The following is a 17,022-nucleotide window of genomic DNA, read 5'->3' on the forward strand; positions in this document are numbered from 1 at the left end:
AAAAAGGGTAATTTTGACTTATCTCAGAAGTTGGACTTTGTTTGTCAAAATTCTGAGAAAACAAAATCGAAATTGTGAAATACAAATTCAGAACTGCGATATAAACTTGAGGTCAAAATTGTGAGGACTGAGAATTGCGAGAAAATTCGTAGTCATCTCACAATTCTTTGTGTATATCTGAATTGTGAGGTTTAAGCACAAAATTTTCTGATAAGAAGTTGCAGATAATTTTGTTTGATTCTTGTTTGTATTCTATTGTGGAAACAGATTTCCATACTCTTGTAATATGATGCTCTCAGTGGTTGTGGCCATATTTGCATACTACTTCTATGCACAAAAAGCATGTACTTCTCAGTATCTTCTCTTTGTATAAGTTTGTATACAACCCCAATTCCGGAAAAGTTGGGACGTTTTTTAAATTTTAATAAAATGAAAACTAAAAGACTTTCAAATCACATAAGCCAATATTTTATTCACAATAGAACATAGATAACATAGTAAATGTTTAAACTGAGAAAGTTTAAAATTTTATGCACAAAATGAGCTCATTTCAATTTTGATTTCTGCTACAGGTCTCAAAATAGTTGGGACGGGGCATGTTTACCATGGTGTAGCATCTCCTTTTCTTTTCAAAACAGTTTGAAGACGTCTGGGCATTGAGGCTATGAGTTGCTGGAGTTTTGCTGTTGGAATTTGGTCCCATTCTTGCCTTATATAGATTTCCAGCTGCTGAAGAGTTCGTGGTCATCTTTGACGTATTTTTCGTTTAATGATGCGCCAAATGTTCTCTATAGGTGAAAGATCTGGACTGCAGGCAGGCCAGGTTAGCACCCGGACTCTTCTACGACGAAGCCATGCTGTTGTTATAGCTGCAGTATGTGGTTTTGCATTGTCCTGCTGAAATAAACAAGGCCTTCCCTGAAATAGACGTTGTTTGGAGGGAAGCATATGTTGCTCTAAAACCTTTATATACCTTTCAGCATTCACAGAGCCTTCCAAAACATGCAAGCTGCCCATACCGTATGCACTTATGCACCCCCATACCATCAGAGATGCTGGCTTTTGAACTGAACGCTGATAACATGCTGGAAGGTCTCCCTCCTCTTTAGCCTGGAGGACACGGCGTCCGTGATTTCCAACAAGAATGTCAAATTTGGACTCGTCTGACCATAAAACACTATTCCACTTTGAAATAGTCCATTTTAAATGAGCCTCGGCCCACAGGACACGACGGCGCTTCTGGACCATGTTCACATATGGCTTCCTTTTTGCATGATAGAGCTTTAGTTGGCATCTGCTGATGGCACGGCGGATTGTGTTTACCGACAGTGGTTTCTGAAAGTATTCCTGGGCCCATTTAGTAATGTCATTGACACAATCATGCCGATGAGTGATGCAGTGTCGTCTGAGAGCCCGAAGACCACGGGCATCCAATAAAGGTCTCTGGCCTTGTCCCTTACGCACAGAGATTTCTCCAGTTTCTCTGAATCTTTTGATGATGTTATGCACTGTAGATGATGAGTTTTGCAAAGCCTTTGCAATTTGACGTTGAGGAACATTGTTTTTAAAGTTTTCCACAAATTTTTTACGCAGTCTTTCATAGATTGGAGAGCCTCTGCCCATCTTTACTTCTGAGAGACTCTGCTTCTCTAAGACAAAGCTTTTATAGCTAATCATGTTACAGACCTGATATCAATTAACTTAATTAATCACTAGATGTTCTCCCAGCTGAATCTTTTCAAAACTGCTTGCTTTTTTAGCCATTTGTTGCCCCCGTGCCAACTTTTTTGAGACCTGTAGCAGGCATTAAATTTTAAATGAGCTAATTAAGTGGATAAAAGTGTAAAATTTCTCAGTTTAAACATTTGCTACGTTATCTATGTTCTATTGTGAATAAAATATTGGCTCATGTGATTTGAAATTCCTTTAGTTTTCATTTTATTAAAATTTAACGTCCCAACTTTTCCGGAATTCGGGTTGTATATACTTCTCTTTACTCTTTGTAGGAGTTGCATGTTTGTTCTGTTGTCACAGTATAAGTGAGATCTGAGAGCTGTAAACTCCTCACTATGAGCACCTGTGTGTGTGTGTGTGTGTGTGTGTGTGTGTGTGTGTGTGTGTGTGTGTGTGTGTGTTTGTGTGTTTGTGTGAGAGAGAGAGAGAGAGAGAGAGAGATGGGCAGTCGGAGGGTCTCGGCACCCTGCCAGCGTGAGCAGGCATGACGTGGAATGAATTTTAATGAGAGCAGCATGAACAGACGTGTACTCTGGGGGAAATCTGTGTGTGACAGAATAAGACGCTGCTGAGATTCTCTCAAGGACACCATTCCTCGCCTGTCTCTCTTGCCCTGTCTGTCTGTCTCTCTCTCTCTTACAGTTATATTATTCTGCATTTGGCCCGTTGGAGAGGTCAACCCCTCAAAAAAATGGTACCATGGTTATACAAATGTATTACATGGTACTAAATGATTGGCATTTTTGCTTAGACTTCATTTTATGGTGCCCTTGTTACAGTATTTATACATTTAAGTACAGTGTAATATTAAAGAACTACATGCACTGACTATATGGTTAGGGTTAGGGTTAGGATGAGGGTTTGGTTTACACTTGTATGTAATTATGCATAATTTATTGTTATTACCACAGTAACGTGTAACAAGAACACTGTAAAATAAAGTGTTCCTGTCTCTCAACTTTCTCTTCACAATATCCCACAGATTCTCCAATTGAGCACAGTAATACCATGGTCAGTAAACCATTTACCAGTGGTTTTGGCACTGTGAGCAGGTGCCAGGTCGTGCTGAAAAATGAAATCTTCATCTCCATAAAGCTTTTCAGCAGATGGAAGCATGAAGTGGTCCAAAATCTCCTGATAGCTAGCTGCATTGACCCTGCCCTTGATAAAACACAGTGGACCAACACCAGCAGCTGACATGGCACCCCAGACCATCACTGACTGTGGGTACTTGACACTGGACTTCAGGTATTTTGGCATTTCCTTCTCCCCAGTCTTCCTCCAGACTCTGGAACCTTGATTTCCGAATGACATGCAAAATTTGTCCAAAAGTCCAGTGCTGCTTCTCTGTATAGCCCAGGTCAGGCGCTTCTGCCGCTGTTTCTGGTTCAAAAGTGGCTTGACCTGGGGAATGCGGCACCTGTAGCCCATTTCCTGCACACGTCTGTGCACGGTGGCTCTGGATGTTTCTACTCCAGACTCAGTCCACTGCTTCCGCAGGTCCCCCAAGGTCTGGAATCGGTCCTTCTCCACAATCTTCCTCAGGGTCCGGTCACCTCTTCTCGTTGTGCAGCGTTTTTTGCCATACCTTTTCCTTCCCACAGACTTCCCACTGAGGTGCCTTGATACAGCACTCTGGGAACAGCCTGTTCGATCAGAAATTTCTTTCTGTGTCTTACCCTCTTGCTTGACGGTGTCAATGATGGCCTTCTGGTCAGCAGTCTTACCCATGATTGCGGTTTTGAGTAATGAACCAGGCTGGGAGTTTTTAAAAGCCTCAGGAATCTTTTGCAGGTGTTTAGAGTTAATTAGTTGATTCAGATGATTAGGTTAATAGCTTGTTTAGAGAACCTTTTCATGATATGCTAATTTTTTGAGATAGGAATTTTGGGTTTTCATGAAGTGTATGCCAAAATCATCAGTATTAAAACAATAAAAGACCTGAAATATTTCAGTTGGTGTGCAATGAATTTAAAATATATGAAAGTATAATTTTTATCATTACATTATGGAAAATAATGAACTTTATCACAATATGCTAATTTTTTGAGAAGGACCTGTATATATATATATATATATATATATATATATATATATATATATATATATATATATATATATATATATATATATATGTATATAGCTATATAGGCCTATAGAGTAGAGAGCACTATTTATTAGTGGTGTTTTAAAATTGAGGAGGCAGTTATATATATATGAATATGAAAAATATGTATATTTTACCTATTAAAATAGAAACACATTGTTTTACATTGTAATAATATTTAACAATAATATTTAATTATTTAATACAGTCAAATAAAAAAATGTCCACATCTTTATCCGTTTATCTGTGTGTATACAGAAATATATAGAAAAATAAATACCTATACATACATATATAGCCTATATCCAAATAGAAATAAGCTGTTTTACATTGTAATAATATTTAACAGTAATACCGTTTTTAATGTATTTTTATCAAATACTTATTTTAATGTTTTTGACTTATTTCAAGAACATTTTCAAGAACAAAAATATAGTACACATTTTCCTTGCCGATATTCCTTGAGACCCTGACTGACCTTCAGCGGTGTGTCAAATTACACTGTAAAATCAAGGTATAGCAACCGACCTGTAAGTAAAACAAGGACATAACATAGAAATGTTTAACCAGACGCGAAGAAAAATTATGATGACTGAAAAATCACGTGTTTCATCGATCTCTCCAGCGTGAGCGATTACTGTGACGTCACTGCTGATCCATCCAGATCTAACGGACTCTAGGACCCCGCGAGCTCCTTCCCGCTGACGGGCCTCTGCGGCGTCTGAAGCCCCAGACGGCGGAGCGGAGCAGGCCGGTGCCGGTGCCGGGGAGGGTCAGGACGGGGAGAGACGCGGAGGGAAGACGGGCAGCGCGCGACCACCGGAGGGTTCAGGCCCGAGGCTGCATGGCGAAAGTGGTAATTCACACAGATATACACACACACCGAGCTTCTCTCTAGCATATGAGGAGGAGGAGGATGACGATGATGATGAAGATGATGATTTCAGATCTGCGCAGATGTGCGACGCAAAATCGAGCAGCTGCTGCGTTAAAAGAGTTCTCTATTCTCTCCGCTCGCCTGAGTTCATATGACATATTAATTCAGTTCGCGAAATGAATGTGTGAATGAAGCGAGCTTGAAATCTGTGAACCGGCATTACACTTCATCATCAGGATTTAATGCAATATCTATCAATAACTTTGACTTTATCTTAACTTAGAGTGTAACTATTCCTGTTCCGTGAGAAGCGAAGGTTAAAAATAACTGTAAGCTCTTCTGGTTGATTTTGAGATGTTAATTCATGCGAGGCCTCTTTCAGGATTATTTGTGCAAATGTGATTTATAGCAAAATATGTTATATTCATTGGTTTCTGATGTTAATGAGGTTACAAATATTTATAAAATATATTTATAAAGCATGAAAGCTCTTGACCTATATTAGTGTATTAGGCTCATGGTCTATTATTAACTGTTATTTAATATGCGTTTTTGAGTTTGTGTTTATTCATGAAGGTCTGTCCACTGTGAGGACACCTATGTCAGGTGTCATGTGTGGACTGTGACCCCCAGCAGGTCACGCTTTTGACCACCCGTGCAAATTTGTGACCACCTTGTACTCTTTCTAAATGCTCTGAAATAATAGTCATATTACAGCAAAGGAGCACGAAAAAAACAGAAAGCATCTGGTGCTTTAAAATCATTATGAAGAACATTTAATAACACCAAGAACTTTGTAATCTCCAAAGAGTGAAATACAGTGAAAATTTATTTTTTATTTATTTTTATTTTATTTTTTGATAAGAAGATGATTCTGTGATTAACCTGAATGTGTTGTAAAAACCTTATTCTGGGTTTTCCCTTTCATTTATTCTACTTGCTCATTGTTTAACATCAGAAACGCCCTATTGTGTGTTTAGATGGATCTGAAATAGAGGCCAGGCCGAATTTCCTTTTCCTAATGGCTCATTGTGTGTTAAAAAAATGCCTACTTAAGTTACATTTAATAGATGTAATTAATTAATCAAATCTGGCGAGCATCATATTGTAGTTTATCAAAACGTAACGTTTACAAAAAGTAAGTCTTAAATTTCGTGATATCTCTATTTTTCATTAATGTCAACTAATGATTTATCAAACATTAGGTATTCTCAAAATAGGCCTGTTTAAAAATTTCTTGAAGATGTCTATAGACTCAGTCTTGGCAGAAAAAAAGAGCAAGTTTTTACTGATGACGAGCGAATCACGTCATCTTTTACATTTTTGTTTTAAACAACTTTGCGTGCTAGTTTCATCCCAGTTTTTTTTTTTAATCAAATCTAATTTTATGTGAATAAGATGACAGCAAAATCTTTTCGCTCTTAATCAGTAAAAGCTCCTCATGTACTGGTGTTTTAATGATATGTCCGAGCTTTTTAAATGAGATATTATGTGAAAATGAATGAGATGTTATAAATACATGAGAAGTGCGCTCGTTTTTCCAGCGCGTCATGGAACTAAACGCGTGTTGACGCGACGCGACGCGGCCGCGTTATAAAGCGCAAAGACAAGCTGGCAGGGATTCAACGCCCGCCATGTTACAGACTCTCCACATTAAACCACAAACTGGCTGCTGTTTGTCTCCTGTGGACGCAAATCAAGTCTTTTTTGATGTGATAAGACAATCTTTCCTCATTTATATATACCAGGGGATAATGAGGGAAACATTATAGATAGCCTACTTGTGTTTCCTGTTGTGCTCTTACAAGATGTGTCGCCTTTCATAGATTTTTGCCAGAATAAATCATCATTTCCTACAACTATGCACTGTCAATATATAAATGTCAATTTTACTCCAGAAATAAATTAATACGGTCGTTGTTGTGTTTGGTTTCTTAGGGGAGAAGGAGGATTTGATGGTCAGAAGGTGGATCAGTTTCATCGCCACACAAGTCCCTCAGCATTTTAATGTCTTTTATTTCATTTGTTTTGATTACAAATGCATCGATCAGGCCTGTAGTGTGTTTTTGTTTCATCATGCCTCTTGATCTGGACTGTGACGCAGCGGAGAACAAAACGGTAAGAGCCACTGGTTTGTGTGTGTGTGTGTGTGTGTGTGTGCTGGGGAACCGAATGGACGGGCAAAGTGAGAAGGACATACCAGGCTGCGAGTAAAACACACCTATTTACAGCGTCTACGAGGTCTAAGAGACTAAACTAGAACGCTCCAGTTAGAAGGCTGTATTCAGCGTAGCGCGCGCTTGCACTGTATGCAAGCTCGTTAATCCGATTTCGTTAAATATGATGACGCAATGTTCTACTTTTGACGCGTCACTTGATTGGCAGCGTAGATACGGCTTCGCAGTCGGCTATAAACTAAAAGACGTCTGAAAACTGTTTAAAAGAAACAAACTGTTGAGAAAACAAATACTCTGTTCACAACACATAACAAAATACTTTTATTTCCGTGTAAAACGTTACTTTTTGGTTTACAGCCTATAAATAGAGTAGCCTACATTCCTTGCGAAAATTAACCATGGTTTTGCTGCAAATTAAACAACAAAAAACATGGTTATTATAGTTAAACCATGGTTGCCAGAAACTAACAATGATTTTGCCACATTAACCATAATTTAACCATGGTCTTTGTAGTAAAACAATATGGTTATACAAATGGTAATCAAAACGCCAAAAAAAAAAAAAAAAGGTTTACTACACTTTTACTAAAATAAAACCATGGTTAATTTTCATAAGGGATGAACGCCTTCTTAATTGTCCAGAATGTTGTGATTTGAGTATATCGATCATGTAAGTGGCAAAACAATCAATTATTATAAATATTAAGTCGATTATGGAGCCTTTTTTGCACAACGCTTGATTGTAGAATAAATGCGGTGTTAATAAACACAAAACAATGCTTGGAATTTGTTAAACAATAAGAAAAATGAAATGCCCTTATAATAGACAATATATTAAAGGCTTTCCCATCTCATTAGATACAAATTTACTTGTACGTGTAAATAAGTTGAGTAATTTTTACCAAAATGTCATATGAACGCTTTGCGCAAGTAGCCTACGTGAACACAAACGCTCGCTACGCAATCACAATTGCTACAAGGGGGCCGAAATTATCTTAAATGAGCATTTTTATTGTTCTTTTTCAGATCACACTTAAATAATTGGGCTATGCACAGTATGTATGTCCATTATGTCTTTGTATGCATGTTGCGCAAAATGTTTTTAGCCTAAAAGCGAAAAAAGCTAGCCTATATTAAGAAAGATATGTTACACATGTATTATAGCTGCTGTACCTTAAGCTGTAAGGCTAGTAATGTATGTCATCCGAGTTGCAATAATCTAAAATTATGGCATTAATTTGATGTTATTGTAGCATTTTTTGTGTTATACCTGTATAGGGCCCTGTGATGACAGAACTAACCCATTTAAACTAATACAATCTCACCTCAGTGCTAGTCAAATGTTCTCTTTAACTGAAATGGCCCATCTTTGGAATCAGTAGGCGAAATAACCACATGGATGATTAGGGAAACTCATTAAAATCACGGATGAGTATTAACCTGGAACCCGTCAGAGAGAGAGATTTTACCATCCTACTGACCTCAGGAATCTCTAGAGAACCGCAGCAGTGTCATTGAGGTTACGACTGTGGGTGTGTAGGAACGCTCTAGTAACTCTCCGTAACTCTTCATTTTCCAGTTTTACGGCCGTTCAGTTATTATAAATCTGTTTTCAGCTGTTGGAGCAGCACACAGCCTTGGTAGTTTAGTGTATGTACGTTGGCCTTACAGTGTTAAGAAAGCCTTGTCTAACAAACTTATGCAGCTCGAAGTCATGTGAGGTGAGGCATGTGGTAGATTTTCATGTAATATTGTCAGTGAATTAGTTTTACGGTGTATTTTGCAGGGAAGAGAGCCAGTTTACACCTAAACCTAGTAATCTAGTAATGATGTTAGCAATTTCCAGTCTAAAAATCTGTGTTAATGTGTATTAAAAGACAGTACATGTTGGGGGTGTGAGCTGGTTAACTGTAGTGTTTTCATTGGGTTTTGCACCAACTTTGGTCTGTTGAGCAGGTGAATCAGTTACTAGAGCTTTAGTAATCGATCTTGCGGAGGGCAAAAGGTGTGTTTGAGATCTGGGATGTGTGTGTTGTTTGCGTTGTATTGTATTGCTCTGTTCATTCAGATGCCCTCTGTGAACCCGGCTTAAGTTATTTATCGGCTGATATAGTATTTATGGCAGTGATCATATCAGTGTTTGCTTTGGCAGAGAAAATCGACCCTTTTAAATGCTCATGCCTCCATACAGGAGCACACACATTCAACTCTTGTCCTGGATATGCTTTATTCTAACTGAAAAAAAGTTTTACTCATGTAAAACTCAATATGAATTCATAATTAGCCATATTTGTGTCTGCATACATGCTTTTGGTGTTATTGTGAATGCTAATAATAGGATTTCAACAGAGGATTTGAAAAAGATTGGGAATTATTTTAATTATAATACTTCGATTTTTTTAAATAAAGCAAATATAATTTTTTTAATATTATAATATATTATATAGTCATATATTTTATTATATATTTAAATTATTTTAAATGTATATATATTTTTCATTGATTTAATTTGGTGCCTATAGGACAGGGTGCAGGTGTATTTTATTCAATCATATCAGCTTTTATATTTATGTGTGTGACTCTACCTGAAGATGGAGAGCGGAGTGTGTGGAAGAGAGAGAGAGAGAGGTGCTGGACCCAACAGATTCGTTACACCAGGGAACTTCCTCCTGTTCCCGGCCCATTCTGGTTGCTTGGCAACAGCAGTGGCCCAAAATAACCCACTGATGACCGAAATAATCCGGAGATGACAAAAGCAGACACAAAATGTCTCCGCGCTCTGATGTTCTGATGTAATATTCAGCTTTACTGTTAAACACTGACAAACTGAGTTGTGTGTTGTACTTTACTCTTAAAAAACAGCCAACCTATGACAATTACAACTAATTATTATATTAGTACAATTACTACCATGTTTAGCTCTGTATTATTTTTTATAAGGCGCTGAAAGGCTGCAGTAAATCATACGATATTTAATTATGCGATTTCTGTGTGATGTTTGTGTATATACTGTGTGTGTGTGTGTATGTATATATATATATATATATATATATATATATATATATATATATATATATATTCTGTTTGTTTTGAAATGACTCTTGATCAACCTTTTTTAAGTATTTTTTTAAATAATTACAAATGATTAATAAATCAAAATAATTGTCTGTTAAAAATGAATAACTAGTTATATATAATATAATTAGAAATATAAATATAATCAAAAATACAGTAAAATAAAAAGTACACTGTGAATTGCGATTATACATTACGTTTCAAAAGTTTAGGATCGGTACGATTTAAAAAAAATGTTTTTTGAATAACGTTGTTTCTGCTCACCAAGACTGCATTTATTTGATTGCAACTACAGTAAAAACTATAATATTGTGAAATATTATAACAATTTAAAATAACTGTCTGTTGTCTGTTGTAAAATGCTATTTATTCCTGTGGTCAAAGCTGTATTTTCAGCATCATTCCTACAGTCTTCAGTGTCACATGACCCTTCAGAAATCATTCTAATATGCTGATTTACTGCCCAAGAAACATTTCTGATTATTATCAATATTAAAAACAGTTATTAAGTTATTGTAAATTGTTCTTGGTATTCTTTGCTGGCTAGAAAGGACAAAAGAACAGCATTTATTTGAATAGAAATAATTTCTGCTATTATAAATACTGCAATTTTAGTCTTTAAAACACAAATGCCTTCAGGTTTCACACCGTTTCCTCAGATATATTTGGTATTTAGCTGACATTAGTCTTTAGACTGTGGTTACGGTTCATCACGTCTCTCTTAATTGAGGCTGAAGTCTTTGATTGCTCATTTACACTCCACTGACCCAATGAAATATCATTCTGAGTCGACTAATTTGATGCAACACAGTTCATATCAAGTTCATTGGTGGTTTTCATATCTCTAATGGACTTGAGGTTAATGTTTAATGACTATTAACATCCATTCTGGCAGTTTCACACACACGCTCGTTTGCAGAAATACTCCCCTGGTGACCCCTGACCTGTGGGGACTGATTAAACTTGATGTTGTTTCAAAGGTTAGGACAGAACGATTTATGAGAGAGACAGGAGGCTTCATGAATTAGATCTGCACAATGTGTTGTGGCTCATGGTTGTGTGTGATAACACTAGCGGATAAATAACATTAGTCGGCACATGGTTGCCGGGATTGTTGCCAGGGAAATGACCTCATGGTTTTGTTCGGTAGAGCAGCATCATGACCTGCTGGAGACAGTTGCTAAGCAGCATTTTCACCTTAGTAACTGCTCTCATCAGACTGGATCCCCACTGAGAGAGTCCAGACAGATCTGCACGCGCACACGTGTGTGTGTGTGTGTGTGTATGTGTTTGTGAATTTGTCTCTGGAAAATATGCTCCTTAAAGTCCTTAAATCTATTTTATTGTATTATTTTATTTTATTTTGTTTAGTTTTATTTTATTATACACACATAGATCAAAGTCCTTCATATTAAAGTTCCTTTATTTTAGCTTATTAAGTGCTCATAGATCCTTCAGTTTCATTTCTTTTTTCTTTTTTCTTTCTTTTCTTTTCATAGATTAAAGTCCTTCAAATTAAAAATCTGTTTTATTTAGTTTTATTTTATGCTAATAAATTCTTCAAATTCATTAATTTATTTATTATTATTATTTTATTTTATTATACACTCATAGATCAGAGTCCTTCAAATTAAAATTCCTTTTAGTTATTCCTTTTAGATCATTTTTTCCATTTGTATTATTATTATTATTATTATTATTATTATTATTATTATTATTATTATTATTATTATTATTATTATTATTATTTTAATAAAGTCTTTCAAATTGAAATGATTTTATTTTATTTTATAATAAGTTCTTCAAAGTACAATTCCTTTTTTATTTTATTATTTTACACTCTTTGATAAAAGTTCTTAAAATTACAATGGTAACATTTGAAAATTATTTTGTTTCTAATAGTATTCATTTATTTTTATAATATTATTTTATTTATTATATAGGATATGTATAATATTGTTTTACATTAAATGTCAACTTAAATTATATTAAAATAATAAAAAATGAATTAATTCTGCTGAATTTTGTCATTGGTAGGTGTTTGTTTGCTGAAGCAGTCATCGCCTCACAAATTTTTTTTTAGAGAGAATATTTTAATGATATCTTCTGTGTCACTATTATCTCAGGTTACAACTTGAAATGAAAAAGAAAATTGTGTTTTATGTGTGTGTGTGTGTGTGTGTGTGTGTGTGTGTTTGTTGTAGTTCTGATGTGTTTGTTTGTTTTAGAGTCCAGAGGCTAAACAAAAAGTGTGTGAGGTCACACATGAAGAGAGAGTGACGGACACACCAACACGAAGAGTCGGACGACCCGCACGAAAACGTAAAGCACCAGGAGTGAGTACATGCATCATACACACATACTGTGTGCACAGCTACGGCTCACACACATGAACACAGCTTTAGAAAACATAATAAAACACACTATATTTGCCTAGCATGTTCATTGCCTTGTCTTCTGTATGGCAGTAGTTCTTTGGCATGCTTGTGAGCTGATCTGAATGTCTGTGAGCCATGATAGAAAAAGAGCAGCTGATCAAATACTGCATGAGATACCAGCTTCAGCTCCATGTGTCTGTGCTCTTCATGTGCTGATTTAAACAGAGACAGTTCGCCAACAATTAAACTCCTGTCCTTTACTCACCCTCATGTCATTCCAAACCTGCATGATGTTATTTTTTTCAATGGAGACGTCTGTTCGAAGCTAGCATTCTAAAGTTTGAAAATATTTTTTTTATTTAAGAAATGAATACACATTATATTAATCATAAGTGACGGTAACGTAACATGTACAAATGCCATTTATAACATTACAAAAGATTTCTATTTCAAGTAAAATAAAGTTTCCATTTATAAAAGAATCCAGAAAAAATCCATCACTGTTTACACAAAAGTGCACAACTGTTTTCAACATTATTATAATCAGAAATGTTTCTTGATCAGCACATTAGAATGATTTCTGAAGATCATGTGACACTGAAGACTGGAGTAATGATGATGATAAATACAGCTGCGCATCACAGAAATAAATTACATTTTAAAATATTATTCAAAAAGAAAACAGACATTTTAAATGGTAAAAATATTCCACAATATTACAATTTTTACTGTATTTTGTTGCCTTGGTGAGCAAAAACGTTAAAAAGTCTTATCGTTAACCTTTGAACAGTAGTGTATAATCTGAATTTATAGTGAATATCTAGTTCAAAAGTCATTTTACTAGTATTCTCATGCTGCTTTTTTTATTTACTTGTATTTATTTTTTTACACTTAAAACTTAATAGTCACCATGAGTTTCCATTGTATGGAAATTGTAGTATGGATCTCAGTAGTACCTGTCTTGTTTTACTTTCATATAAAATACTTCTTCTAAATGCCTTTTTGTCTGTACTGGAAAAAAAGAAAGTCATAAAGGTTCGGAGTGAAATGATGGTGAATAATTTCCATTTTTTTGCTGACGTGTTCCTGTCTTAAACGGACCGAGGAAAATCATTTACTCAGCTTCAAGCTGATCCAAAACTTTATGAGTTTCTTTTTTCAGTGAATGTAAAAGAAGATAATTTTGAATAATGTGAGTAACCAGACAGTTGCTGGTAGCCATTGACTTCCATAGTATAAAAAAAGCACAATTGAAGTCATTGGCTACCAGCAACTGTCTGTGTACCAACATTCTTCAAAATATCTTCTTTTGTGTTCAACAGAAGATAGAAACTCATACAGGTTGGAAAAACTTGATTGGTGTCAGAATTGTTGCATAAACTATCCTTTTAAGTATTTTCATGATTATTGATGAACTACAACAGTTTTGAGCTGACTACGGTTCAGTAATGTCAGGGACTCTACCTGTGACTGAGCCTGCGACACTTGCGCCCCCCACGCAGCATTTAGTGACAGGTAAGGGTTGGTTTACTCCAGCGTGGTGGCAAGAGCAGGAAACTGTGGCCTGCAGCAGATGTGGTCACATGACCAGGAGGAAGTCTGATGAGTAAGAGAGAGAGAGACAGATACAGAAGAAGGTAGAGAGGAAGACGAGGTGCTGAAGTCTGTGGGTCTCTGATGATGGTAAGTTCTCATCAATGTCTTGCTTATTGTTTTAGATGAACATCAAAGTGATCATAATCGCATCTATCAGGGTTTGATCTGTGAGACCCGAGCATTAATGTACCAAACAGATGCTGAAGTTTTGATAGGAAGGAAGCGCTGCCATACACGGCCAGTCAAACGTGTAGACACACTTGACTGAGTTTATGTTTCACTTGATCTTAAAGGGACAGTTCATCCAGAAATTAAAACTGTGTCTTCATTTACTGACCCTCGTGTCGTTCTAAATCTCAGTATCTCAAGAGAACTTTTTTGTCCATACAATAAAATTTGATGGGATCCAACTCAATATTTATTGTACTGAACAACAACAACAAAAAAGGTTTAAAGTTTTGTAGGTTTTTCTAAGTATCAGAATAAGTCAAGTCATGTTTGAAATGAAAAGATTTTTGTGAACTGTCTCTTTAAAAGTCATTTGCTCTAAAGACTTGCACTTCAAGTCAATGTTAAACGCTGTTCACAGACCTTTTTTTACTTCCCGTTATGTGATGTAGTTTTGAGCAAAGCAGGATGTTTGCTCAAAAATGGAGAATGTGAGGCTTTTATTTTTGACAAATTGACTGAATTGTGAAAAATGTCCCTTATTTACCAGATTGAAGTCAGCTGATATTGATATTTATATTTTTATTTATGTATGCATTTGCTCGGAAATTGAGATTTTAAAGTAGTGAAATTTTGGTCAGAAGCATCATGGTTATCAAACAACCAGAATTGAAAATAATTATCAAAAAGTTAGTAAAATACACTGAATATATATATATATATATATATATATATAAATAAAAATAGTTTTTACAAAGTAATAATTGTATTTAATAATTCTAATATTTAATTTCTGTATTAATAATAATAATAATAATTGTATTTAATAATTATAATAGAATTTCATATAAATGTTTAAATTCCTATAGAATTATCTGTGCCAATGTATATGAAATGTATGTGTGTATGTATATATATATATATATATATATATATATATATATATATATATATATATATATGTTGTTTTTACTAAATGTAATATTTTATATATATGATTATATATGATATGATTATATATGATTTTACAATAGACATAGACAGTAGATGGTAAAAGAAGGGTCAAAAAAGCATCCCAGAATGCACCTGATGAAGCTGGTTGATGATTGACCAAAGTAAGCCGAGCTGGATTTTAGACAAACAAAGTTGTTTTCATTTCTTCCCATGTTTTGGTTATTAAATTATTCCCATTCTTTTGTTTATGTTAAAACGTGATACTCTCAAGTGTGAGAAATGTTCAGAGGTGATGTTTACGTGTTAGTGGTTTTCACACATTAATATTGCACTGTGGGTCCTAAAAGGGTCTTAATTCACCTTTCAACAAATTAAGGCCTTAAAAGGGTCTTAAATCAAGTCTTATATTCACTAGAGCCCCAGATACAGATCCCCTGTAAAGACCTTGTCTCAGAGGACCACCAGGACAAGACCACAGGAAACAGATGATTCTTCTGCACAATCTGACTTTGCTGCAGCCTGGAATTGAACTACTGGTTTCGTCTGATCAGAGAAAAACTGGCCCCCCAATTGAACCTGGTTTCTCCCAAGGTTTTTTCCTCCATTCTGTCACCGATGGAGTTTCGGTTCCTTGCCGCTGTCGCCTCTGGCTTGCTTAGTTGGGGTCACTTCATCTACAGCGATATCATTGACTTGATTGCAAATAAATGCACAGACACTATTTAAACTGAACAGAGATGACATAACTGAATCCAATGATGAACTGCCTTTAACTATCATTTTGCATTATTGACACACTGTTTTCCTAATGAATGTTGTTCAGTTGCTTTGACGCAATGTATTTAGTTTAAAGCGCTATATAAATAAAGGTGACTTGACTTGACTAAGTCATGGTATTAAATGAATCAAAAAACTATATTTTTATAGTTTTTTTGGGGGCTCCTTCCATCTATTCCTTAAAAATTTTTATACTTGGACTTAAAAAGCCGTAAAAACCAGCTTAAACCCCACAATACTTTTCACACATGCATTTATCATATCAACAGACTGGTTGTACGTTATAACAAAATTGCAAAAGTCTACAAAATTTACTACAGATGTCTAATGAAACCATCACGGCCATATCGTGATCTGAACGCACATAAGGCTTGTGGGAATTGCACAAGTTTATTCAGTAAATGAATGTTAAACACTCTCCTTCGCCTCAGGGCTTGTTTCGCACTTTGATGTACAGTTGCTCCTCTGAACGATTTGATCCATTTCATCTCCTTGATCTTGCAATGTCCATGGAGTTTCTGTTGTGTAATGTATTTCGCTTTAGGCCAGAAACATACTCCACACAAGTACGCAAGCGCAATGAACTCTTTGATGAGGCTTTCCAGCCGCTCAATTTGAGTTTTGACCCATTTTGCATGCATGAGATCGAGCCTTTGTGGCTAGAAGCATATGCATTCATTTACTCAACCCTTTATTTCTTTATTCAAAGAAAATGAGTGTAGAAAGTGTGTGCGCTTGGGTTGAAGCACCTGCAGGTCCTTTGAGGTTTATAGAGTTTCTCACCTGTTGATTTAAGACACCATTAGAAAGCACTAATATGTGTGCTACTGCGCTGATTCATGTGCGCATGCAAGTGTGTTTAGCATCTACTAACTCACAGACAGCAGTAAAAGTCACACCGGCACTCGTCAAACTGAACCTAAGAGACTTTAATTGTTCATCATAAAGTTTGCAGACAGCGTAACGCTGTAGGACATTTTCCCCCAAACATTTTAGCTATTTCCTGCTTAATTTCTTCATTGATTGATGAAGTCAATGTGAAATCTACCACAACCCTGTTTACTGTCTTAATACACGTCATTTTTAAAGAAATAATCAATCCCTGATAGATAAAATCATGTTTTGTCTCATTGAATAATCAGTTTCGCTCAGAAATATGTCACATTATTGCAGTAATAT

At 35.6% G+C, this 17,022-nt stretch overlaps 1 protein-coding gene across 9 annotated transcripts in view; it reads left to right on the forward strand.

Annotated features, from left to right (window-relative positions):
• The first annotated feature begins 6,636 nt into the window (after positions 1-6,636).
• Positions 6,637-17,022, forward strand: part of dnmt3aa (DNA (cytosine-5-)-methyltransferase 3 alpha a) — a 39,511-nt gene continuing 29,125 nt past the window's right edge. For 5 of the 9 annotated variants that reach the window (XM_059512126.1, XM_059512130.1, XM_059512127.1 and 2 more), the window contains exons 1-2: positions 6,637-6,836; positions 12,199-12,306. In XM_059512126.1, coding sequence (XP_059368109.1) covers positions 6,726-6,836; positions 12,199-12,306 — 219 coding nt within the window. In that variant the 5' untranslated portion in view covers positions 6,637-6,725. Of the gene's footprint in view, positions 6,837-12,174; positions 12,307-13,966; positions 14,032-17,022 lie in introns of those variants that run through there. The other 4 variants (XM_059512135.1, XM_059512133.1, XM_059512129.1 and 1 more) reach the window with 4 other exon arrangements.

This window comes from Carassius carassius, chromosome 27 (assembly GCF_963082965.1).
Source record: "Carassius carassius chromosome 27, fCarCar2.1, whole genome shotgun sequence".
Taxonomy (NCBI): domain Eukaryota; kingdom Metazoa; phylum Chordata; class Actinopteri; order Cypriniformes; family Cyprinidae; genus Carassius; species Carassius carassius.